Source organism: Apodemus sylvaticus, chromosome 5, assembly GCF_947179515.1.
Source record: "Apodemus sylvaticus chromosome 5, mApoSyl1.1, whole genome shotgun sequence".
Classification (NCBI taxonomy): Eukaryota; Metazoa; Chordata; class Mammalia; order Rodentia; family Muridae; genus Apodemus; species Apodemus sylvaticus.
Window position 1 is genome coordinate 122,898,375 of NC_067476.1, and position 26,519 is coordinate 122,924,893.

A 26,519-nucleotide genomic window follows, 5' to 3' on the forward strand; every position below is an offset into this window, starting at 1 on the left:
TCAGCCAGATAAAATGTTTTCTCTACTAAGTTGCTCTAGTCAGGATATGTTATCACAGAAACAGGAAATGAAACTAGGACCCTAATTGGGATTTACTCAATTTATGAGTTAAACCAGGACCTCCTTAAACAGATAATCTTTACGAATACTATTAGACTTGGGGATTACTTGTACATGTTATTCAAGTAATTGTGTTTGTATTCACATTTCCAGGAAAAAATGCAAAAGTTTCAGATTCTCAGATGGATACTAGAGGGTGGGGGGAGGGAGGGAGGGAGGAGGAGGAGAAGAAGGAGGAGGAGGGAGAGGAAGGAGGAGAGGAAGGAGGGAAGGAAAGATGAGACCCCACAGTTAGTGAGTCCCCACAGATGCCTTCAGCAAATCAAGCTGCTATTGTTTATAGTCCGGTGGGATACTCTAGTTTCCTCTTAATTAATGTAACTTCAGTCTCAGGACTAAGCCCTCCAAAGGATTTCACTTTTTTAGTTCTAAGAACTCTGAACCACCACATTGGAACTCCTGCAAACTTGCTACAGATGCCACATCAGACATGAAGAATCCCAGAGGCTTCGTGGGGAGAAAACAAAGATGAAGATCTTCTCATATCAGTCGAAGACTGACTTCTAGCTCTTCTACCAAGGTGAATAAGAGTGAACTATCATACACATGTAGCTCAGGAGCCACCGGCTCTCAGTCTCCTCAACAGCCCCAGGAAAGCACACCATGAGAAATGAGAAAAGGGCACGCTGTAGACGGTACTCAAGACCCTGAGGTAAGATGATCACTACTCTGACTTGTCTGGGCAACCTACTGCAATTCCGTCTCAAAATCCAAACCAGACAGAATCAAATTCAGTCACTTTAATTTCAAATGTTTTATTTACCTATTCTGTTCTATTACAAAAAGGTGAGATATAGATCAAATATTTAATTATGTCCTTATATTAAAAGAAATGAAATAGTCAGGCACTCAAATGACCCATCATTCAAATATTAGTGGTTACTATCTTCCTCTCTATTCTAAAAAAAAGAAGATTGGCCTTAAGGAAACACATTTGACAGGTATTTACAATGTTGATAAAGCACCACCACATTACATCAACATATTAGCACAATTACAATGTTATAAAATAGGAATATTTTTATTGATTTTCAACATAATCCTGCAAGTGATAGCTGAGTGGGAAATAGAGCCTCCCAAACCTGGGAACCCTGCCCCAGAAGCCAGCAGAAAGCAGACTATAAACAATATGAGAAAGGCCAGACCTGCTCCACCCGCTCAGCTTAGTGAATGGAGATGAAAACGAGCGCTGGGTGGCGTGGTTTGCATCTACTGTATTTGATTTTTCAAAACAAAAACATCCATTTTCCACAGCCAGTTCTCTGCTAGCCTAAAATAATGGCAAAATGCATAGCCTTGTTAAGAAACTGATATGAAAAGTACATTTTAAACTGTCTAAATATATAGCCTATAATTTTTCAAGAAAATTTAACCTAAATGTAGCTTTGTTTTTTCCGTCTCACATTTCTCTCTACCTTTAATAAAGAGTCTTTACATACTCTGGGTACTTAGGGAATATTTCACCCTTTATACTCTGGGTACTTAGGTGATATTTTACCCTTTACATTCTCTGGGTACTTAGGGAATATTTCACTCTTTATACTCTCTGGGTACTTAGGTAATACTTCACCCTTTACATTCTCTGGGTATTTAGGGAATATTTCACCCATTAAATTCTCTGGATACTTAGGGACTATTTCACCTGTCCAAACTTCAGATTTCTCACCTGAAAATGAGAAAGATGTTGAAAGATCACAGTCCTGGCAACTGCACATCCCTAACAGATGACTATTATCACAGTCTTTACTAGTGATCCTAGTGGCAACTCTCAATCCTACGGGGTTATGTGTGTTTAACCTGCACCCTGCTCTTCTTTCCTAATAAAATCCTGGTTTTGTTTTGCTTTCTATTCCCCTCACCCACAACAGTGTACACAACCTACAAACATGCCCTCTGTCCATCATTAGTTCTTGGTCCCTTGGTCAGTGATTGGTTCATAAACAAACAGAGCATTAAACAATCAACAAAATATGAAAAAAGGAAGTCTTTTGGTGATTTTGAACAAAAATACTCAACATTTCTTTAAACACAAAACAACACAAAATAAAAACAAAAAACTATAGGTAAGTAAGATAGCGCATAACTGTGGTTCCAACATTCAGGAGGCTGAGAGAGGTTAAGAATTGGAGGCCAGCCAGAGCCATCACAGGAAAAAAAGAAAAGAGGTACAAAATGATTTTCCCCTGGTAATGCAGAGCTCTGATATAACCTCAAGACAAGCCAAAACGTAAGACAAGAGAGCAAGGACAAAAAGGGACAGCAGACACTTGCGCTCACCAGGGAGACACAGACCCAGTTACTTGCAGCTGGCGCACTTCTGGACTACTTAAGTGAAATCTCTCTTCTCTATGAGGGAAGATGTCCTGCACCAGTGAGTGCATTTCTTCCAATCCACTCCTTACATTAGGATTTAAACTCAAGTCTCACTGCAAATCTAACTTTACTCCAACATAACGTGTCCCCTGAATATGTGTATCCTTGCATTCAAAGGAGACACATGGTGAGCCAAATAAAACCCACTGGGGATTCTAATTAAAGCCTGCAATGCCACAATAGCCAGCATGTATGTCTTGTAAGTAACTACATGTGCTTTCTAGCAGCCACCACTTACTTCAGATATTTTAATCAATAGAAACCAATAACAATATACCAATAAATGGATTCCAGCAGATGTGAACAAATTCTGAGAGTACACGGAACCTTTTGGCCATGGCTGAATCACACTGTAACTCACTAACGAGAACCATGACACATATTCATTAAAAAGGTAACAAAGATGCAAGCACAGTCTTGACATTCTCATTTATGTGTCCACAGTTTTTCTCTAATTCACTGATGAAATTAAATTTCATTCAATTAACAGCAATCATGCACAGAGCTTGTTTACATGAAAGACATTTGAATTATGATTATGTCTTTCTGACTCATCTTTAAGCAACTCTTAGAACAAGCAGTTTGCTTTATCCAGTTTCATTTATAAGTCTTGCTAATGTACAAGGCTGAGTGTGTTCTACAAGACTTGATAAACATAAATATATTACTTTGACACAATAAGCCTTTTGCGGTAGTTTTATGCTTCTCTGGCTCAGATGGTAACTTGTTAAAGCAATCATTTAATGTTCCCAGGGATACCCAATAGTAACATCCTTTCTATTCACCACCATCAAACACAATGAGGAAACAGAGTGGTAAGTGGCATACGATGGAGACACAGATGGGAGGACCTTTCTGCCCACTGCTATGTCACTGGTATCTCCTGAGCTTGAGAAATGAGAAAAATACCCAGTACTCATCCCAGACTTGCCAGGTCACATTCTGTATTTTAAATAAGACCTCCAGGTGACTCATATATATTTAAGTTTGAGAGAATGATCACAATAAAATTAAAAACAATAACTGAGGAATGGATAGGAGAATATATAAATAAGATTACTACCTTGGATAAGTGAGAAGGGTCAGCGGCTAACGGTGCTTACAGCACATGCTGGACAACACAGCCCATGGTGGGAAGAAATAACTGAACCAAGAACATACACATCATATATGTGTATCACATGATATAATAAATAAGGCCAGAGAGATATGACTTAGAGCGTTAGAGGCACCTGCTACTAAGACGTACAAGATGAGTTTGTTCCCCAGGACCCATAAAGTAGGGGAAGCAGCTCTTAGGCTGTCCTTCACAAGCATGCTGTAGCACATGTGCCCGCTCAAAAAGATGAGGGAATACAATAAATTTTCAACGCCTTAATTCCCTACCCAGTGTCGTCCCACCTGCGATGTCAGCATTAAGAAGTGAAGCAGGAGGATCACAAGGTCAGAGCCAACAAGCACTACAGGGTAGACTCCGTCTCAGAAGAGAAAACCAAAACAAACAAAAAGATAGCTACCTCAAAGAACCTGGACAGAGAACATGCAGACCTGAAGGCCCATATATCAAGCATCTCAAACCTACAGCCTAAAGTGTCCCTAGACATCAATTTCTCATGATGGCTGGCCAACATCACACATGTTAGGTACCTTCCTTCTGAAACTGATGAGCTATACTATGTACAGAGCTCACAGAGACAAATTATCAATTTACAGAACTCAAAGTCAACATACAGGTCCTCGCAGTCATTTCATCTGGCAAGAGTACAAAGTACAAAGAAATCTGAAGTCTCATACTGGAAATATTTATGTTAAACACCAGTATGGAATTCAAACATGTTCAACCAAGCCCTACTACTGGCCAATCAACTCACTTATTAGCTTATATATAACTATCCAACATATACTGTTTAACTAAATTTAATATTTAAAATTTTTTATGATTTTTCTGTGTATTTTTTAAGAACAATTTAAGTAAATTTTCAGAACTAAAAAGATCTTCCACCCCAACACAATACCAAAAGTGGTCCTGTGCTATAAAAGGCACTAGCTGTACTGAGTGAAATTCTGTCTCTAACAGGGACCTTCTACAGACGAACCAAGAAGGCTAAGCCACCACGTCCACCAGTCCAGTAAGGGCCACGACGCAGCGTGTCAGAAAGAAATTGTTTTTCTGCTCCTTTTGATGGGTTATGCTTTCAAGTCAGGAAATTAGAAACAGGTGTGCCAGAGGGCACACACATCCTCGCTCCACACTGAAAAACACGCGTTTTCAATTTTCAAACATGAAAGGGACTCCTGTTGAATGAAAGAAGAAATGAAGCCCCAGCTCTGTTTCTGCTAACCATATGAAGAGAGCTCAGAGGCCTCTGACAAGTGGCTCACGGAGGGAGGCCTCTCCAACTGACAGCAGGTAGTACTTGACAATAGGAAGGAAGAAGCCTTCTTTCAAGTGAAGACAATCAAAGGGAGAAGTCCACTCAGGGTCACAGCACTGGTACTTTAAGCATCACTGCATCTCAGTCCTCTGTTCTCACCAGGTCTTTACCTCATGCTTCAAAATTACAAGTCTGTTCTTTCACAAAACAACAACAAAGCAAAACAGCAAAGCGATGCAAACTAAGAATCTAGCTGGAAGGAAGGAAGGAAGGAAGGAAGGAAGGAAGGGAGGGAGGGAGGGAGGGAGGGAGGGAGGGAGGGAGGAAGGGCCACTAATCCAGGTCAGTCTCAGAAAGATTTGCTCCTGAGGTCCTGAGTTCTCCTGGAGCTCAAGGTAACACTGCAGTAATGTGAATACAGTGTGCAGCCAAACTGAAAGGCAGCAATTCAGATGGAACTGGGGGAAGGACAAAACACACTAACAGCAACAGCTACAACCCAAGTTTCCAGGTACACTGAAGAGGACTGTAAGTATTGTACATTCCCATGTAAATGAATCCAAGGGGAAGCCAGGCATAGTGGTGCACACTTTAATCCCAGCACTTGTGAGGCAGAGGCAGGAGAATCTATGTACAGTTGAGGACAACAGTCCACATATATAGAGCTCCAGGGCACCAAAGGCTACAGATAGAGAAAATCTGTCTCAAAATTAAAATAAAATAGAGCAAATAAAAAAACAACTAAAATAATGAGCCTCAAGTCTAACAATTCCTTGAATTGCAGTGTTGCTGAGATGGATAAAAAACCCGAAATATAAAATCCCTAGTTGACCTGCACAAAACATTTTGAGGATAACTGGGGTTCGTTTCTGTAACACACAGAAGACAAAATACAAAGAATGAGGAATGATGGCCGCTAAAAAGAATGATGCAGCATGATTTCCCGACTGCCTTTCTAACTCCCGGGGAGAACAGCTGGCAGTCACCGAACATCTGCCCACCGCTGGATCTACTTATCCACTTGCTGTAAGTCTACTTGTCCACTCCTGACAATCATCCATGAATAGTATTTACACACAGTCCTTCAAGTCTGCAGGGGTGAGGCAGGGAGGGTTGAGAAACGCAGAAAAGGTGGCAATTTCTCCTAGCCCTTAAGGAAGAGACTCCAATAGTTCAATTTAAAGCATTTCTTTTGTTTTGTTTTGTTTTGTTTTGTTTTGTTTTGTTTTGTTTTGTTTGAGACAGGGTTTCTCTGAATAGCCCTGGCTGTCCTGGAACTCACTCTGCAGACCAGGCTGGACTTGAACTCAGAAATCCACCTGCCTCTGCCTCCCAGAGAGTGCTGGGAGGCACTCTGCGTAAACCACCCATGCATGCAGTTTTAAAATTCCATCTACCTTTGTACTTACTAGAGAATATTACAGCCACAGTTCTCCCAAACTTAAGGTTTCTAGGACTGCCATAAAAGCAAAGAACCCAGACAATCAGAAAGCGCTGGGCTACAAAACAAAAAACAGGCAGAATATTCTTCCCCCCCCCCCAACTCCTTAGAAACAGAAAGATCTCCTCTAACCTTCTTCTCCACTCATCCTGTTATCCCACCCCCAACTCCAGCAGGCATTCCCAGAAACTCTGCCAGCCACACCTGCAAGAAAAGCAAACAAGCTAGCAAAGCAAGTAAGCAAGTAGGCTAGCCTCAGGACTTCACCCTCCTTCCTCCCTTCAAATGCAATCCCCAGGTCTCATCCCGGCCCTGTACCAGAATACCTGCTGTGGGCTCTCCTTGTCCTCTGCCTCCATTCCCAGGGCACTAAACACACTGCTTCCCTCTATCCTGTGGACATCCTCCACCCTGCTTCCTAATCTGTCCCCATTTACAAGTGTAAACTCCTAATACCTAGAAACACATTCTACACAGAACCCCCAGTGGTCAAACCTATCAACAACTCAGAACCATTCCTTATCAGACAACTAAAAGCTACCACACTCTGGAACCAGAGAAGGTAACAGAAACCAAGGAACAAAACACCGTCCTAATAAAGAACAGATATCTGCACCTTGAATAACAATTGTCCCCAACCCAGATGCCTATATGCCCACATAACACAATTTATAACAGCCAGGACAAAGTGTTATCTACTAGAGCTCAACAACCTACCACAGTAAGCCCTGAGAAATGCAATATGGGTGAAACTCAAGACAAAGACTGAAAAATAGCCTTTATGAATACAATAGAGGCCCTTCTGCTGACTACATTTATGTTACTTGACACAAACTGGAGTCATGCGAGAGGGGAAAACTCAGTTGAAATAATGTCTCCATAAGGTCAGGCTATGGGCCAGGCTGTAGAGCATTTTCTTAATTAGTGATTGATTGATGGGGGAATGTGAGTAGTGCCACCCCAGGCTGATGGTCTTGGGGTCTTTAAGACGCAAACCCATGAAAGCAAATCAGCAAGCAGCACCTCTCCACAGCCTGTGCACTGGCTCCTGTATCCAGATTCCTGCCCCATTTGAGTTCCTGTCCTTGCTAACCTCCGTAATGAACCATGCTGTGGAGGTGGAAGTCAAGTAAACCCTTGTCTCCCCAACTTGTTTTTTGGTTATGGTGTTTCATTGCAGCAATAGAAACCCTAACTCCTTAAAGAGTAAATGAATTAATCCCTTAAACAAATCTACAAAAACACAAACAAATAGTGGGAAGAAATGAATAAAACTGAAAGAAATAAGGGAAAGAACTATCTTGGGGTAATTCTAACCAAATACGTAAAAAACTTGTATGATAAAAAACATTAAGAAAGAAATTGAAGAAGATATATCTGAAAATAGATCTCCCATGCTCATGGATCAGTAGGGTAAAAATACAGTAAAAATGGCCATCCTACAATTGAAGTGAAATTCAGTTCAATCACCATCAAAATCCCATCCCAATTCTTTACAGATCTCCTGTAGGAGGAATGAGTCAGCACTGGGCTGACTAGCATCCAGTCCCCAATGGCCAATGCAAGCACAGCAGCACTAACCCAGGAAGGAACCTGCCTGACACCCAGAGAAGAACAAAGACAGAGTGAATGACAGGGCAGCAAATCAGCTGGTGCCAGCTGCCCAGGACAAGCATTTATGGACTCAGGGGATATGGATGGAGGCTATAAAGGCATGCTCCACTATGAAAATAAACGAGTCTGCTTCTGCTTCTGCTGCTCATCTGGCTCGAAATCTGTGTCCTTGATTCCGAGCCTTCTTACCTCCTAGGCTGCAAGGTTCGATCGTCTCGGGCAGTCAAGGGCTAAAGTAACAATCTTGGAAAAGATAATTTTCTGCTTCAGATGAAAACACCCACACAAAGAAAAAAGAAAATACAACAGCAAAAACAGAATAGCAAAAACGATCCTAGATAATAAAAGAATTGATGGAGATTTCTCCATCCCTGACCTCTGGTATTGGTGCAAAACCTGACATGTTCAATGAATTTGAATTGAAGACCCAAACATAAATCCACACCTTAGAACACCTGAGTTTTCATAAAGAAGCACAAAATGGTACTGGTCTAACTGGATGGTTGCATATCAAAGAATGCAAATAGATCTATACTTATCACTACACAAAACTCAACTTCAAAGACCTAAACATAAAACCAGATATGCTGAACCTGGTAGAAGAGAAAGTGTCAAATAGCTTTGAACTCATTGGCACAGAAAAATCTTCTGAACAGAACACTATTAGTACAAACACTGAGAACAGAAATAATTAAATGAGACCTTGTGAAACTGAGAAGCTTCTGTATAGCAAATGATAGCATCATTCAGAGAAAGCATCAGCCTACAGAATGGGAAAAGCTTTTTACCAACTACACAACCAATATCCAAAATGGACGCTAAACACACACACACACACACACACACACACACACACACACACACACACAAACCCTAGCTATAAAGAAAACAACCTTATAATAAGGTAAAAAATCTAAACAGAATTCTCAGTAGAGGAAACTCAAATAGCTGAAAAACAGTTATAGAAATGTTCTAAGACATGCTTAGCCTTCAAGGAAATGCAAATCAAAATTACTTTTGAGATTTCATCTTATACACAGCACAATGGTTAAGATCAGTAAAACAAATGATAGCTCATTTTGGCAAGGATATTGAATAAGGTCAACACTCAACCACTGCTGGCAAGAGTGCAAATCTGTATTGGCACTATGGAATGGAGTTCGTCGGGAAACAGCAATCAAGCTACCTTAAGATTCAGCTATACCACTCTTGGGCATATACCCAGAGGATGCTTCATACAACCACAGAGTCACTTAGTCAACCATGTTCCAGCCCCAGCAAGCAGCAGAACTTGGCAGCTTCAGCCACATGGTTCTGGCTTTAGAATCAAGGAGGGACTATAGAAAGCTACTGAGGCCATGAATTTTCAGGGCTGTCCCTGCATGTTGGCCCAGAAACACCATTGTGTGAGGCAGCCATGGTTGTGCCTTTTGCTGGAGGGTCGACTGGGTAATATGTAAGAGTGACCCAGGTAGTGCTGGTTTTGAAGGCATGAGGGGGTCATGAAGAGCAGCTGAAGCTTGGCACTGTGAGAGGCCATGGAAGGCCATTGGTGAAGGTGCAGCCCCAAGGGCAGCTGAAGGCTCAGGGTGGAAGGAGTAATGCAGAGAAATTGAGACTTGGTACCCTCAAGAGAGTCTTGGAAAGGCTATGGTGAACCATGCAGCCCAGCTGCAGCAGAAGACCTCATTGTTTTGGGGATGCCAGTACCATAGGATGACCAGCAAGAAAAGCAGAAGCCAAGCTGTGTTCAGAAGCTGTGCAGGTAAAGTCTGGATTGCCTTAGGGACCCCAAGAGGTTAGAGATGACAGAGCTCTGGGATCCCTGCCGGAGAGAGCTGCTAACAGGGAATGGAAAAAAAAGGGAAGAGAAAGAAGTGTGTTGTAGTCAACAAAGCAGAAAGGAGTTGGAGAGTTGAAGAGCATTTTGACATCAGACATGAGATGAAGAGTTTGGAGTTTACTCAGCTGGTTTTTGGTCTTGCTTTGGTATGTGATATGCTTTTTTATTTTGATATTATAGGAGCTTACAGTTAAAAGACTGCATGAATCTCAGAAGAGATTTGAACTTTGGGCTTTTAAACACTGTTGAGACTGATATGCCATGATGACTTCTGAAGTTGGACTAAATGCATTTCTGCATTATGTTATGGTTATAAGCCTATAGGGGCCAGGGAGTGGAATGTGGTGGTTTGAATAGTTATGACCCCCAGAGGCTCATGTGTTTAAATGCTTGGCCCATAGGGAGTGGCACTATTAGGAGGTATGCCCTTATTGAAGTAGCTATGGCTTTTCTGGAGGGAGTGCTGTAGAGGCAGACTTTAAGGTTTTATACACACACACACACATGTTCGAGCTATGTCTAGTGTGGAAGGAAGATAGTCAGTCCCCTTCTGCTGCCTGAAGATCAAGATATAGAACTCTCATTTCCTTCGCAAGCAGCATGTCTGCCTGGATGCTGCCATGTTTGCTGCCATGATGATAATGGACTAAATCTCTGAAATTATAAGCCAGCCCCAATTAAATGTTTTCCTGTGTGAATTTACCTTGGTCATTTTGTCTCTTCACAGCAATGAAACCCTAACTAAAGCATCCCATTTGGCACAGTCATTTATATTGCCCTTGTATATGTATCTATTTTACGAAGTTTCTACTGGATTATGTTTCCACACCACTCCTCAAATACTGCTTAGTTTTGGCTATTTCTCCCTCATGTTTTCGCTTACCTCCAACTTCCCACTTTCTCCTCCCATTCTAGTCTCAATCTAAAACCTACACGTTCTCTCCAGTTGACAACTACTTGCAAGTGAAAATTTTTATCTAAAATTGCCTTGTTGGGAAGATTACTTTTTTTTTTCTCTTTATTTTTTTTTATTTTTTTTATTCGATATAATTTATTTACATTTCAAATGATTTCCCCTTTTCTAGCCCCCCCCCACTCCCCGAAAGTCCCGTAAGCCCCCTTCTCTTCCCCTGTCCTCCCTCCCACCCCTTCCCAGTTCCCCATTCTGGTTTTGCCAAATACTGTTTCACTGAGTCTTTCCAGAACCAGGGACCACTCCTGCTTTCTTCTTGTATCTCATTTGATGTGTGGATTATGTTTTGGGTATTCCAGTTTTCTAGGTTAATAACCACTTATTAGTGAGTGCATACCATGATTCACCTTTTGAGTCTGGGTTACCTCACTTAGTATGATGTTCTCTAGCTCCATCCATTTGCCTAAGAATTTCATGAATTCATTGTTTCTAATGGCTGAATAGTACTCCATTGTGTAGATATACCACATTTTTTGCATCCACTCTTCTGTTGAGGGATACCTGGGTTCTTTCCAGCATCTGGCAATTATAAATAGGGCTGCTATGAACATAGTAGAGCATGTATCCTTATTACATGGTGGGGAATCCTCTGGGTATATGCCCAGGAGTGGTATAGCAGGATCTTCTGGAAGTGAGGTGCCCAGTTTTTGGAGGAACCACCAGACTGATTTCCAGAGTGGTTATACCAATTTGCAACCCCACCAGCAGTGGAGGAGTGTTCCTCTTTCTCCGCACCCTCTCCAACACCTGCTGTCTCCTGAATTTTTAATCTTAGCCATTCTGACTGGTGTAAGATGAAATCTTAGGGTTGTTTTGATTTGCATTTCCCTAATGACTAATGAAGTTGAGCATTTTTTAAGATGCTTCTCCGCCATCCGAAGTTCTTCAGGTGAGAATTCTTTGTTTAACTCTGTACCCCATTTTTTAGTAGGGTTGTTCGGTTTTCTGGAGTCTAACTTCTTGAGTTCTTTATATATATTGGATATTAGCCCTCTATCTGATGTAGGATTGGTGAAGATCTTTTCCCAATTTGTTGGTTGCCGATCTGTCCTCTTGATGGTGTCCTTTCCCTTACAGAAACTCTGTAACCTTATGAGGTCCCATTTGTCAATTCTTGCTCTTAGAGCATACGCTATTGGTGTTCTGTTCAGAAACTTTCTCCCTGTACCGATGGAAGGAGATTACTTTTAAGGGCAGGTCCTATGTCCAGCAGTAGATGACCAAAAGAAAACAAACTCAAGGGTACTTTGGAGGTTCCCTGTTTCATAATACCATTTCAGAGCTTTTTCCTTTCTTAAATCTTATTTTTTATTTGTATTTTTTCAATCACCTTTTACCCTGCAGGCTCTTTGCATCTATATTATGGCTTCCAGAATGCGCAAACAAGTGGGTCTCTGTGTCTGTGTGTTGCTTGGACTCTTTTCCTTCTGTTTGCTTCATTTGTCATATTCTGATGTTGATTCTGTGTGTGTGTGTGTGTGTGTGTGTGTGTGTGTGTGTGTGTGTGTATTAATCTACCCGTTAAAGCATATATATGCTTTATTAATAGATAGGTAGGTAGGTAGGTAGGTAGATAGATAGATAGATAGATAGATAGATAGATAGATAGATAGATAGATATTATCCTTTAGAAGCATGTTTGTTTTCTAATGAGAGATCAAAAGGAGGTAAATCTGGATAGGAGGGAAATACTGGGAGTAGAGCAAGGGAAACTATGATCAAGATGTATTTTATGAGAAAAAATATATTTTCAATGGAAGGGGAGAAAGAAGGAGGTGGAGGAGGGAAAGGAGGGAGAGAGAGGAGCAAGAGAACTGACAAACAACAGAAGACCAACCTTAAGGTCAAGCAGAACATAACCTCAGTCTCCAGCTTCTGAACGTGTACTCTTTCATACCTTCTTCCTTTCTTTAGCCTGAGAGCAACATACATGTATCTTATACTATTCATCTCATCTATTACTACAAAAGGATGTTCAAATCCAAATTTACCAAATGATTAAATCCTACTCTAAAATCCTATTTAAGGAAATTCTATGGTGACTAACCTTAGAAAGAGTAAGCAAGAGGCAGAGTCATGTACACAAAGCGGATTTGCTTCTCCAGAGGTAAAGCCCTGTGACAGGCACTCAAGAGACAACATACCCAGTCCCCCGCTTCTCAGAAGCCTGCCTTACTACTCCAAAATGTTCCAAGTTACTATCTTCATTTTAAAAGAGGACAAAAATAAACTTTTAATAATTTATCAATTCTGAAATACACCTTTTTCATATGTTAGAAATCCTGAGTAGACTTAAGAACTCACATCTGCAATCTTGACCACAAATGAGTTGAGGTGGGCAAATCAAAGTTCCAGGCTAGTTGGCTACCTGAAACTAAGTCTCAAAAAAAACAACAAGTAGGAAAAAAAGAAAAGAATGTTCTAGATAACAAGGTATGCTATCCTCTCATGGTGCCCTATAAGCTCTGGTGGTGACTGATCTGTCACTGATCCTCAGTACAAGCTGTTCTCATTTGTTGTCCATTACGTACCATGTGACAACTCAATGTGTTCGTTTTCTTTGCTATTTATGTTGTGTTCGAAGGATTGGTGTGATTCAGGATTGAAGTTTAAAGTGATTGTAAACATAAGGTGCAGACTGCTGAGTGAATTTATAACTAGTAAAGCAAACCATTATCACTGAAGGAACTTCCCCAGTTCTTTATTGTTAAATAAAGTAACAGCCATGTATTAAGTGAAATGAAAGTACTTTTTATCGTTCTTCAATATTATTTTCTTCAGTATTATTTTTGTTTCCATTAATAGTATTAAATATTAGTGTATTTCACAAAAGAGGTGACATGCAGCCAATAGAACATAAACAGTAACCTCAGATGTACACTGGGACCTCCTCTATGTCAACTGACTACACACGGTAATGGCCTATTATTCTGGCTGTGTTATTAACAACTAACAATTATCAATTTCAAGTCTAGACAAAAACCAAGGTTCTGCTCCTTCCCTCCTGTTGCAAAGTACCATGAATCTAGAACATTTGTCAGAGTTTGCAAGAGTAGTCCCTGTCACATGAACACCCCTTCTCATTCCTCCCCACCCAACAATGAGGACAAGATGCTGGAGTGTATCCTTGGGATAATGACCAAATTGCCTGTCTCGCCTTGGGAGAGCCCTATCCAGACCATAACTAACTAGCTTTTCTCTGCTTTTCAATTATCACCTTCCAAGATATATAAACCCAAAATACTGGCCAGGTCTCTGAGTTTTCTACAATAGCCCAAGGCACAAGTCTTTTTTTATCCTGGACAAACAATTGCAAAATTTTGTGTTCCCCTTTCTATGACTTGGAAATCCAACCCTGCCATGTGTTTCAATCGTCAGACTCATCCCAACAGCCCCAGGAAAAATAAGAATGAATCAAGAACAGTCCTACAGAAGGGAGGAGCAGGAAATCTCTCCTGTTATCCTCCAGGTCTGGCACTTAATCCTTGAACTTGCTGCATATCCACTCTCAACTGCAATTCTAGAGACCATGAACTGGAAACGAATGGTGTCAGAGACACCAAGTGGGGACACAGAGCAAAGAGGGCATGTGAAGACCTTAATGGTGCAATGCTAGCTAGCTTTACCTGCCACTGCATTCTACTTAGTAAGATCAAAGTCATGAAGTATGTCCTATTCTAACTTCCATGCCACAAGCTTTAAACAGGTTTGGTTGGTGACTAGCTAAATAAAAGAGAACTGAATCTCTTCCACAAAGTGACACAGTTAGGCAGACTCTCAAGACAGCTCCAAATATCCAGGTATGAAAATAACACCAACTAACTCAGTGAAGAAGACATTGGCTAACACCAAAGCTAACATAATACATGACGTTGAGAGTAATGTGGGAAAGTAAAAATGGAGCAGTGTCCAGACTTCAGTGCGTTCACATAATTTTCTAAAGACAGGATTACATATATTAGGTAATTTTTGATAATGTACAACAAGAATTTTATGTGCCACAAAGACTAAACTGACAATTAATGCATTATTTTGTTTTTTCCATTCAAAATAAAAGTCAAAAAGAATTTTTTGTAATTATATTGGGATATTTTAGATTATTAATTTGTATATCAGCTTTGCCTAATAGCCTAGTAATTTACAAAGATATTTTCCTTCTGATACAAAGCCAGAAACGACAGATCAGAAAACATGTCTGAAATAACAAAAACAGTGCAGTAAAAATGGTAAGAAGCAACAAATATTGGAATAGTGCCAATAGTTAATATCTAAAAGAAGAGACCAGCGAAGGCAAGTGCTCAGCAGTAACAGACACTGAGGCTAAGCCCACCAACCTTAGTCTGACCCTGTTCCCTACAGTGGAATGAAAGAAGTCACTTCTGTGGGTTGTGGTCTGACCTCTACACATGCAGTGCGGCACACACATGTGACCCCCATACAGACAATAAAATTAATGTAATTTTGTAACATTTTTAAAGACAAAAAACATTGGAGAAAAGGTGGTGATGGGGTGAGTTCAAAAATCACATAAATACAATACACAGTGGACTACTAAATATAAACCAGAAAGGATGCATGTAGAGTTTAGAGAAAACCCAGAGTAGACACAGATGTAGAAGTTAACAGGCCAAGAAAAGAAAAAAAAAAAAAAAGTTCTAATCCTGAGGACAGCAAAGACACCAAATCAGAAAGAGGAGGCATAGGAAGGGAGCCCATCCCAGGACTGTTTTCAAGAGGAAGAAAATCCTATGATAGCTGAGATGAAGTAGGACAAAGAAGAAAATAAATCAAACAATCGAGAGAGCAACACACTCTGTGCTATGATGGGCAATGCCTGGATCCTAGATGTGTAGTACAGAAAATGTCCATGACAGCCATGCTTTCTGTTTGAACAACTGAGCTTCTTAACTGTGCAGCAAGCATGAAAGAAAGATAAAAAATAAAAATGAAAAATGAAGAGGAAAGAAGAACAAGAACAAGAAGAAAGAGACAGGAAAGGAGAAGCAGTGGGGGAGGAGGAGCGGCAGCAGATAGTGAGGCACCTGATGAAGCACGTGAGAATCCAGCAGACAGTGACTGAGGAAACCGTAACAGTCAGTGGGCTGGCGGGCAACAGCTGGAGCGTGGGGGTGAGGGGAAGGGTCTCAGGTAGTGTCTCCTGGGTGGGCCCCTCTTGGGTCTTCAATCGCATAGATTAAACTGTAGTTGGATCTTTTATTTTGAGAAGATACTTGGGAATTATTCACCTCCCAGTCATGCTCAAATACACAAGGTTTTTATTTTTGCCCTATTTACACTTTTGTATCCTCAAGGACACAATATCTTACTATCCTACCATTCATTCTCCATTCCCTCTCTCACAGGCCTAGGGGACCATCCCATTCCAGGTGAAGGGATCTTGGAGGACACACTTGGGTCTGAGATGAGAGAAATGCAGCCCAGCCTACAGGTACAGCATGGCAGTGAGTTCGAACAGCTTATGACAATTTACTAATACATTGTATATTACAGGAGATCACAGAATGAGAAAGCAAGAGGCATAGGCAAGCTACCGTCATAGACAACAACAAACAGTGCGGTCAGAAATTGAAGTGTCAATGAAAGAAAGGAAGATAACATCTATGCTGCATGAATGTGAAAAAGACAGGGCTATTTCAAAAAGAACAGAACTGTAGCTTATGGATATATGGGGAGGAGTGAACCAGCACTGACCTTGTCTACTAGTAGCATCACCACACAAAGAGAAAAGGTTTCGAGGAAATGTGGTACCAGTATTATAAAAATCTGGAAGCAAATTATTACTCTACCCATTAAATTTTTCCACCCCTATTTCCCATCCCTACAGTACACAGAATACACACACACACAAAACTACACACAAATGCATGCATGCATGCACACATGGCTTATACACACAGACATACCACTCCACACATGCTCATTCTATTTCAATCATTACTACATGATAAACTTTCTTAATATGCATACAAAGGAGTTGAAGTTTATTAAAAGGATAGTTTGAGGAAATGTTATAGGTTACAGAGTCTGAAACATACCATGTCAATATTTAATTCAAGATATCACATGATAGTTTTTGAAAAGTCTCACTTCTTGGACATCACTTGAAATGTGAATATAACTATGTGGGTCATTAGATAATAAAATACAATCAGTTGTAACTTATATCAGAGTTGTACTGATAAAGTCTGTAAAGCATTTATAATAAAAAACTAAACAATCTTTAAAACCTCCCAATGACGTTTTTCATGAATCAATGCACTCATAAATGTTTCCCCCAAGAACTGATTTTAATTATTAAATGATTAACAGAGCTGTACTCATGAAAAATGGCCATGAAAGCTGCAAATACCTGAGGTACTCACAGCTGTGGAGTAGGGGTTCTGAGCTCCAGAATTTTCAGCCCAGCAGCCACATCCATAAAGAGCAGCCTAGGAAAACAGGAAATAGATGCATATAATACTTCCTAAATGGTATATGTAATTACTGTTTTTAATACAATACCCAGCTAATAAAACAAAGTTTACTAACAATGCGCAAAATAGACAACACAGCAAAATACAAAGTGTCATAGTGAAACTTGTTACACCATATGCTAATTAAAAATAAAAGTCTAAGAGCCCCCATCTCAAGAAAACAATGTGGACTGCAAACGGGGAAGACTAATGAACCACTGAGGAGCTGTCTTCCTGTGCACACACATGTACATGTGCACATATACACACGGAGAAAACAAACCAGAAAATAGTTTACAATAGCAGAAGTGCATTAAAACTATGGAAACTATAGTTTTAAAAACTCTCATCTATTTCTAAATATCATTTACATATCTGCATCATTTGTTACTGTCCCATTCTAAATAATGGTTAAGCAGGAAGATAGCTTTAGGCCATGATGTAAATATCATAAGGAGTAAATATTATAAAAGGAATTGTCTTAAGAGGAAGAAGAAAAAAGGATGAGCAACATTGTGTATCCTTTCTTAGGAAAGCATCTTCTCTGCCTTTCTAAAAGGTGCCTTCACCTTTTTTTTTTTAAACTAAGGTTTTGGATAATTAGGATAAGAACAGGACAGGACATGGGAAACTGTCTGGAATTCTCAGTGAAGGATGGAAGTTTCCTCCACTGAGGTCTTACCCTCTCTTGTGTTTTGGGTGGCTCAGCTGTGCCACAGGAGGGCTGGCTGAATGGCTTATCATAAAGCATCTGCTGGCTGTATTATGAACTCCATGTATTGAATCAATTCCTAAAGGCTTTTTGTTGTTACACTGACCCAGAAGTGCTAGGAAGAAAACAAATTTTTTAATATTGTGTTTTCAAAAGTAAGAAGATATTTCCTACTCTTTGTGCCACATTGGTTGTTGGTTTTACTTTGGGAAGCTAATGTTTTAGGATTATTTTCCTCCAGACAGAATCTCCTATAGCCCGGCCTAGCCTCAAACTCAGGATGAAGCTAAACTTGAATTTTGACCTGCTGATCTTGCTGCACCTGCCTCCCAGTGCTGGGCCAAGTGTGCACTATCACACCCAGAGGCTGCTGCAGTGATAGCTGGAGATGTCAACTCTGGTTCACATGAATATGGGAGATTTCATTCTGACAGTTTCTGGATTCCTAATCAAAGAAGGTGGTTAGGGGAAAGTTCCTGTATTTAAACAAAAAGAGAAACAGAATAGCTTCTGTAAAACATTTAGGGCTTTAGAAGGGAATTAAACTATTTCTAGAGAGTAGAATCAGGGCTACAGATGGAAGTTATACTAAGTAGATATCTGCCCCATTAACTGAAGAACTTTGCACCAGTCAGAAAGGCTTGATAGGACACCATGTTCCTATATAAGGCAGTGAGTTTTTATAATAGAAAAAGATGGTTTCTTCATGGACATTCCTGCTTGGTAGGGAATTGAAGCGATTAGGGTCTAAGAACATTAAATAAAAGATAATAGAATGTCCCAAAATGTTGACATTTTATCTGAGTACTCTGTTCTTCAAGTGTGTAGCCAATGGCAACTATAGCTATTATTACAGGGAAGTTGATGTGCATTTCATCTTCCAGAATTTGGGAGCTAGTAAAGTCTATTAATTATTTTCTCATCTACCAGCTATAAACTATAATGATTACACACTAAAGCAAGTATATTCTAGTTCAAATTCAATTTTACAATGTACTTTCCATTAAATATCTAGAGCAAGTATGGAAACTTTTACATATAATAAATTGAGCACTTAGAATACATTGAAATGTGTCTCCCTTCAGCACATTTTTACTGCGCCTTTGAGAGGACAGGCTTTTGTGCTTCACAGTTTTCTTCCATTTGATGCCTCATATCTCCAGATTCACAGTGTCCCTCTGACCCGACAATTTACTACAATTAAATAACTGTGTTTTCCTCTGCAAGCACTTTGGACTCTTCTATTGCACAGATTTTTTTTTCTATATTCTTTGTTTATATTTCAAATGATTTTCCCTTTCCCAGTTCCCCCCTCCCCATAAGACCCAGGACCAGGGCCCCCTCCTTCCTTCTTCTTGGGAATCATTTGATATGTGAATTGTGTCTTGGGTATTCAGAGCTTCTGGGCTAATATCCACTTATCAGTGACTGCATTCCATGTGTGTTCTTTTGTGAATGAGTTACCTCACTTAAGATGATATTTTCCAGTTCCAACCATTTGCCTAAGAATTTCATGATTTCATTGTTTTTTATTGCTGAGTAGTATTCCATTGTGTAAATATACCACATTTCTGTATCCATTCCTCCATTGAGGGACAACTGGGTTCTTTCCAGCTTCTGGCTATTATAAATAAGGCTGCTATGAACATAGTGGAGCATGTGTCCTTATTGCATGCTGAGAAATCCTCTATTTCGCAGATTTTTATGACTGCTCAGATTTCACAATTGTGGTTTTGTTTGTTTGTTTGTTTTGTTTTTTCGAGACAGGGTTTCTCTGTGTAGCCCTGGCTGTCCTGGAACTCACTCTGTAGACCAGGCTGGCTTCAAACTCAGAAATCCTCCTGCCTCTGCCTCCCAACTGCTGGGATCAAAGGCGTGCGCCACCACTGCCACCTGGAACAATTGTGTATTTTTAAACAAGCCAAGTGGAGCTAGTCAATGTATAAATTTCACAGAAGTCCCCTGATGGTGGCAGAATGTCTTCAGGACTTCTAGACAGATATTAGCGTCCTGCTAACATCAGCCCAACCTTAATTCTGCTGCTGTTATTATTTTACTATCCTAGTCAAACGAAAATCAGACAAAGTAGGGGAATTACAAAGGAATGGTGGCAACCGTTACCCTTCCTCAGCTTTTCTACCAAGACATCCAAACCTAACTTAGAAAGCTTGATTTTCTTACTCTAAACTTGACAAATATATAATTCCATAATATGGGAAAGTGTGATTAAAAATGGGTTTTATAGTAAGTAAAAAGTATAGTGACTATGTATGTATCCCTGCCCACATATAGATATGTGTATAAATCTAGTAAGAAACCTATCCATATCAAGAGGCAACTGGGGAATATCACTGCAAGCTTTGCAAAGATGTGTCCCACAAATCAGTCTGCTCCAAGCAATCAATAACAACCAAGATGAAAGCAGCAGTGACATTGACTGTTCCTCAAATGTGAGAGAGGTACAGCCGTTTCAAACATAAGAGAGCATCCACATTCTGAGTTCTAAATAAACCCTCGCAGCCTCTTTAAAAGACTACAGGAGAGTGTCCTGATTCACAATATTTACTAAAGTCATAAGAAATGTATAAAATTGAGTCATAATGCCCACCGCCTTAGTATATAAAAGGCATTATTAGGTTTCACTTTCAATACAGAAGATTGAAGGTGGGGAGGACATATTGAAAAAGTTCTGCACGAGAACTAAAACTAAGCACGTGTCACAACAATAGAGCCTCTTCATTACTAGATCCAGGGATGATTGGGAATCTAAATTACTCTGTGAAGTGACGAAAGTCAGAGGAGAGACATAGAATGCCAAAATGTCACTGTTACTTGAATGAAGAGAATAAGCAGTGCTACTGTAAAACCATGTTCACTCTTACAAAGCAATGGGCAATGGGCAGGAAGCACTTGCTCCTACTGAGTGGTATTTACTAAGAAAGATGGAAATCAATACACATTTATTAAATATCTACTATAAACGCAGGCCAGTGCCACTCAAGCTGCTCGAGAGTGAGGGCACGGATTACTGGTTATAAAAATCAGCAAGAGCCCTGTCACCAAGAGATGGTGCTTTAAAGAAATAAAATTGAAAAGGAATTTTGTTCTTGATCTATATAAAGAAAATGTTCAAGAACAAGGATTTTTATTTTTCCTAAGGGGGAAAAAATGTCCCTAGTAGTTTAAAAGTCATGCTTAGAAAAGATCTGATTTTGTTTTTAAAAGGCGTTTAAGAAACCCACAAATCCTTACCTGCCCAACTCTCCCTGGATGTTTCAAGGCCAAGCCTCCACTGGAGACAGCAGCAGCAACATTCCCTTCGTAATCGACGACCACAGCACCCACTGTGTCCAAAGTGCCAGAGTCATTTTCCTAAGGAACAAAGGGATATGAGTGTTTACCAAGCCTAGTGTGAGGCACCTAGCCACAACCACACAGTGGCTAGTGTTCACCAGACCTGGTGTGAGATATCAGACAGGGCCACACAGAGGGCATAGTGCTTAGTAGGCCTGGTGTCACTGTAACTCAAAAATATCTGAACTAATCCTTAAGTGCAATATTTATATCATTTCTTTATTTTGTTATTTTTCTCATAATCTCAATAATTAAATGACTAAGAACTTGTATGTGAAAAGGTCTATGATCTATGTGAGCCAATAAACACTACCATTCATGTTTTTAAACACAAATACATGCTGACTTCCAAGAGTGATGAACCCATTCAGAAAAGATGGGAATGGCATTTGCCATCCTGGAGTGCAAGACACTGTCCTCACCTTCTCACCAATCCATTGTCTAAGAGAAACTATGACACAGTCTCTTTTCTGCTATTACTAATATACATGGCAACTGGTGAGAGTAAACTGTGTGTCACTAACCATAAGGACTCTTTTGTCTCTCTGCCTTCTCCCCAGTCCCACATATTTAAGGATTTAAAATGATAAGCAAATGTCTCCTACTACAAGGATTTTCTGGATATCTGTGCTACAAAGACAGACTACTGGATAAGAACAGAATTAAAGGAGGCAGGGGAAAAATTCATTACCATGTATTAAAAAGGAAAGTTAGTGTAGGTTGTTAGGTCAAGAGCAGCCTTGGTGAGGGCAAGGTTTTCAAACAGTATTAACAAATTCCTGGCATGAATGAAAGAACCAAACATTACCCCAGGTTCACAAGGGTAGCTAGCTACGACCACTGTGGCTGGATACTCAAGAGTGCTGAGCAAACTTATGTGTATTAAGGGATCCTTCCGTGCACTAAGAGGTAAAGAAACACATAAAGGTATTGACTTTGGCAGAGAAGGTTCATGGGGATGAAGTATTACATTTCTACTCTCACATGTAGCCACACTTGAAGGAATGGTAGCCAGCTGTCATCACAGAATGCTACAGTTCTGCTCACAGGCAGGAGCATAGCTTTCAGGGACAGCATTAGACTCAACCATCTCTGAGCAGGGTCTCTAGTCCCTGTGTGATCATTTCACTCAGCATCTACTTATTGAGTTTATCTGCGCTCCCTGTGTGTGTGTAACAAGCCCGATGGTGATTAATTACAGTTTGTGACACCCTAGTGTCTGAGCAGTCTTTTTCCTTTTGTTCAGAGCTGGCTTCATGTGACGCCAGAGGCTGCCACTAAGCAATGATTTAACAGGAATAGCTTTGCTTCTCGGAAGCATTTATCTTCTTTGCTGGGTAAGACTGAGAATCTAAGTATCAAAATGCATCAAAATGCACTTGAAAAACAAGGTCTAATAACATTTCATGGGGTTTTCATCAACCCCAAACCAAAAAAGCAAGCTTTTAAGGTGAATGTGGTGAATATTATAAATCACTTTAAATTTTTTATCTTAATAACCTCAGTTACAAAAGGGTCAAATTACAAGTTTGTCCTCTCAAGCTATAATGCACAAATCAAAGAGAATCTATTTCTGTGAAACTTCCTTGTTTTTGTTTGTTTTAAATAAGTTGCAATGCTGGCCCAGCCTAAGCATCTTACATGGTAGACTTTACAGGAGAAGCATGACACACAGTGAATGATACACAGTTTGATCTGCAGTAGCTGTCCTAGCATTTCAACTGTGATGCTGTAAACTAAGATGACTTTTCTGCCTAACCAAAACACTATAGAAAGATAGAAAAGCCAATGTCTGTACAGCTGGTTATACAGATGGATTTACTGTAATGTGGTTTTTAAAACTAAAAAAATGCAGAAAAGAGGATTCTGTTCTAAATTAAGCTCTATATTCCTAAGAGTCTACAACACCTGCAAAAATCAGAAGTACTTCATAAATACTTCAAAACCATTCCACAGACTTCATATACTACAAGGCAAATTTTAAGATAATGAAGTAATATTTAAGGACTTTTATGAAGTGTAGATAAATTGAATTAAAGACAAATATTGGTATTTTTGGCATAATAATCTCACAGAGCTCATTGGTATGGGAATGAAATCTTGGGTTAAAGCACACAATCACTGTTACTATACAGACTTACCATTACACTCTTGCACCCCATAAATACTTAAAAATACATGGACCACAGATATACATGCACCTATTGCCCTTGACTCAAGCAGGATATTTATGTTTCTTTTCTGATAAAACTGTGACTAAACAACTATGTACACTATACATTTTCAGTTGTTGATTTTTTTTAAAGAATAAAAACATACATATGAATTTGTCAGGAAGCACACCAGTATCATGGAAAAGATTGAAATCAACTTTCTGATAGTGATTTTATTTTTCCGTGCTCTAAGATGGAGACAGCTGTTACACAGTTATTACAAGAATTAATGGGAGTGGCATCTGTGAACTACTTTAAAGGCAATAAATCTCTTGGGAGTTCAAAACAAAGAAAATATTCTTCACCAGCAAATTCTACCTCTATCTAGGTTCTCTAATTCTGAAACATCTAAAAAATGCTACTAATCTATCACTTGTCTCATTACTATTAAAACTGTCTTTCACTTACACAAAATTACTTAAATATCAACCAGCTACCTGTAAGAATAAGTCTTAAATCCAAAGAAGTTAAGCAAAAAAGCTTGAGTGGAGATGTTTCAATCCTACTTAGAAATGGGAACAACATAGACCTGGGAGGTAGAGAGTGGGAGCGACCTGGGTGGGAGGAGGGAGGGCAAGGGGAATAGGGGGAAGGATCAGGCATGGGGAGAGACAGGAGAGAGTCTCAGAGGGTCGAGAGAATAATGGAAATCTCTCTCTGCAGCTGCCAGGGGTGGGGGATTCTCTAGGAACTCCCAGAGACCCAGGATGAGGGAGGATCCTAGGAGTCAATACAGATGACCTCAGCCAAAATGCCCAACAGTGTGGATTTGGAATCTGAAAACACGTCAGTAGCCAGACAGGACCTCCAGTGCAGGGATGAGGGCACCAACCAATCTACAAAACTTTTGACCCAAAATTGGACTTGTCTGAAAAAAATGTGGAGAAAGATGAAGCAAAGACTGAAAGAATGGCTAATCTGTGACCCATCCCATGGGCAGGCCCCAATCCCTCACACTATTAACGATGCTACGTTGTGCTTGCACACGAGCCTAGCACAGCCGCCGTCTGAGAGGCTCTACCCAGTAGCTGACAGCAGCTAAACATTGGATGGAGGCCACTGACCCCTATGGAAGAGTTAGGGAAAGGATTGAAGGCCCTCAAGCAAATGGCAACCCCACAGGAAAACCAACAGTGACAACTAACCCCCTACCCCTGGGAGCTCACAGAGACTGAGCCATGAACCAAGGAGCATACAGGGGCTGGTCTGAGGCCCCCGGCACATATGTAGCAGAGGACTGCCATATCTGGGCTCAGTGGGAAAGGATGCGCCTAATCCTGCAGGGATTTGATGCACCAGGTTAGGAGGATACATGGGGGAGGGCGGCTGCCATCTCAAGAGTTGAAAAGGAAGGGGGATGGGAAGAAGAACTTTGCAAGGGGGAGTGGGAAGAGGGACAGCATCTCAGATGTAATTAATTTTAAAAAAAAATCTTAAGTATATGAATGTATCTGGAAGTCAGTATGCCATGGAATTATCCTAATAGTAAAGACTAAGGTAATAATCAATCAAAGCAACAATTAGAATACATTAACTCTCTCAATGATTGATTATTAGACCTAAGAGCAGGATCAGAGCTAGTAAAGATTCCTCTTGTGGAAAGAAAAGTCTCTGTGCCCTACAAGACAATTCAGCAATGCCATCATAAGGCTTCCTTATTTTATTAGATTTATGTATGTGAATGAGCATTTTGCCTGCACGCATGTATGTGCAGCATGTGTGCCTGGTTCTCAGAGTTCAGAAGGCCCCAGATACCTTGGGATTGGAGTTACAAATGGTATAATCAACCATGAGAGTACGGGAACCAAACTTGGGTCCTCTGAAAGAGCAATGCCCTCACCTACAGAGTCCTCATCACCATTAGCTGCACCTTCTTTATGTATCTGGAGAAAATGCAAAGATGGATCTGGCCACAAGAAACCTAAGTCTGATTCAATGCTTGTCTCTAGCAAGTGACCACTGTAGAGCTGTAAGTTTAAGTTCATGTGAGCACAGTCTGAATTATCTACCTTCACATATGGAGACTGGGCAAAACCAAACAAAAATGTGGACATAGGAATATTCAATGATTCTCCCCTTTTCTCTGCAGAAGCTAGGTACAGCTCAGTGGGACAGTACATGACCAGCATGCTCAAGGCACTGGGTTTGATTCCAAACATGAAGAGGGGGTGAGGGAGGAAAAAGAGAAGGAGGAGGAAGAGGAGGAGGAGGAGGAGGAGGAGGAGGAAGACCATCTTCTGCTGCCAAAACTATAAATAAATCGTAGGCAAGGTCTCTAGTGCTAAGTAATCCCTTCTTTTCTTTAAATGAAGTGTGTTACATTTCCCTAGAGCACCATGTAAATTCATATAAACATTTAGGACTCAAATCAAAGATTTATAGTACATAAAAAACTATTTCCTAAATTATTCAACAAATATTGAAAAATTTCAACTGAAAATAGATTGTGTACTGTTAAGGAGATTCCATATTATGTGGATTATAATGGTGATTATAATTCAGACCACAGGGAAGCTTAACAAGAGTGACCAGAGAATTACAAACTCTCCAAAGAGCAGAGGGTAATGGTTTCCAAGAGGTAGGATCTCCGTACAACGTCCTGGGATTGGAAAATAAAAACTAGGTAAGAGGTTACTAACTGCTGACAGCTCTTAGGAGAGAGGCTGAAATCGGTTCTCTACAGAGATGTGGTCCCTGGGAGGTCTGTCATGCTCCAGTGGATGGCCCTACACACATACGCTTGGGGCAGCACAAACTGGACTCCATGGTTTATAGACAGACAGACAGATAAATGGACAGACACAACAGATACACAGAGACAGATCCAGATTATGTGCAGGACTAGGGACTGGGGAGTGAAGGTGATCAATATATGTTTTTTTGTATGTATAAAATTATCAAAAATAAACAATATATTTTAAAAAGTAAAAGGGAACTTCATTTAAAAATTTTTTTTTCGAGACAGGGTTTCTCTGTGTAGCCCTGGCTGTCCTGGAACTCACTCTGTAGACTAGGCTGGCCTCGAACT

The 26,519-nt window shown here is 40.2% G+C and overlaps 1 protein-coding gene across 4 annotated transcripts in view; it reads right to left on the reverse strand.

Moving 5' to 3' along the window:
• Positions 1 to 26,519, reverse strand: part of Tasp1 (taspase 1) — a 234,468-nt gene that overhangs the window by 106,093 nt on the left and 101,856 nt on the right. For 3 of the 4 annotated variants that reach the window (XM_052183747.1, XM_052183746.1, XM_052183748.1), the window contains exons 9-10: positions 21,177 to 21,296; positions 17,110 to 17,188 (exon numbers count right to left, since the gene is read on the reverse strand). In XM_052183747.1, the coding sequence (XP_052039707.1) occupies positions 17,110 to 17,188; positions 21,177 to 21,296 (199 nt within the window). The remainder of the gene's footprint in view (positions 1 to 17,109; positions 17,189 to 21,176; positions 21,297 to 26,519) is intronic. The other variant, XR_007977962.1, reaches the window with a different exon arrangement.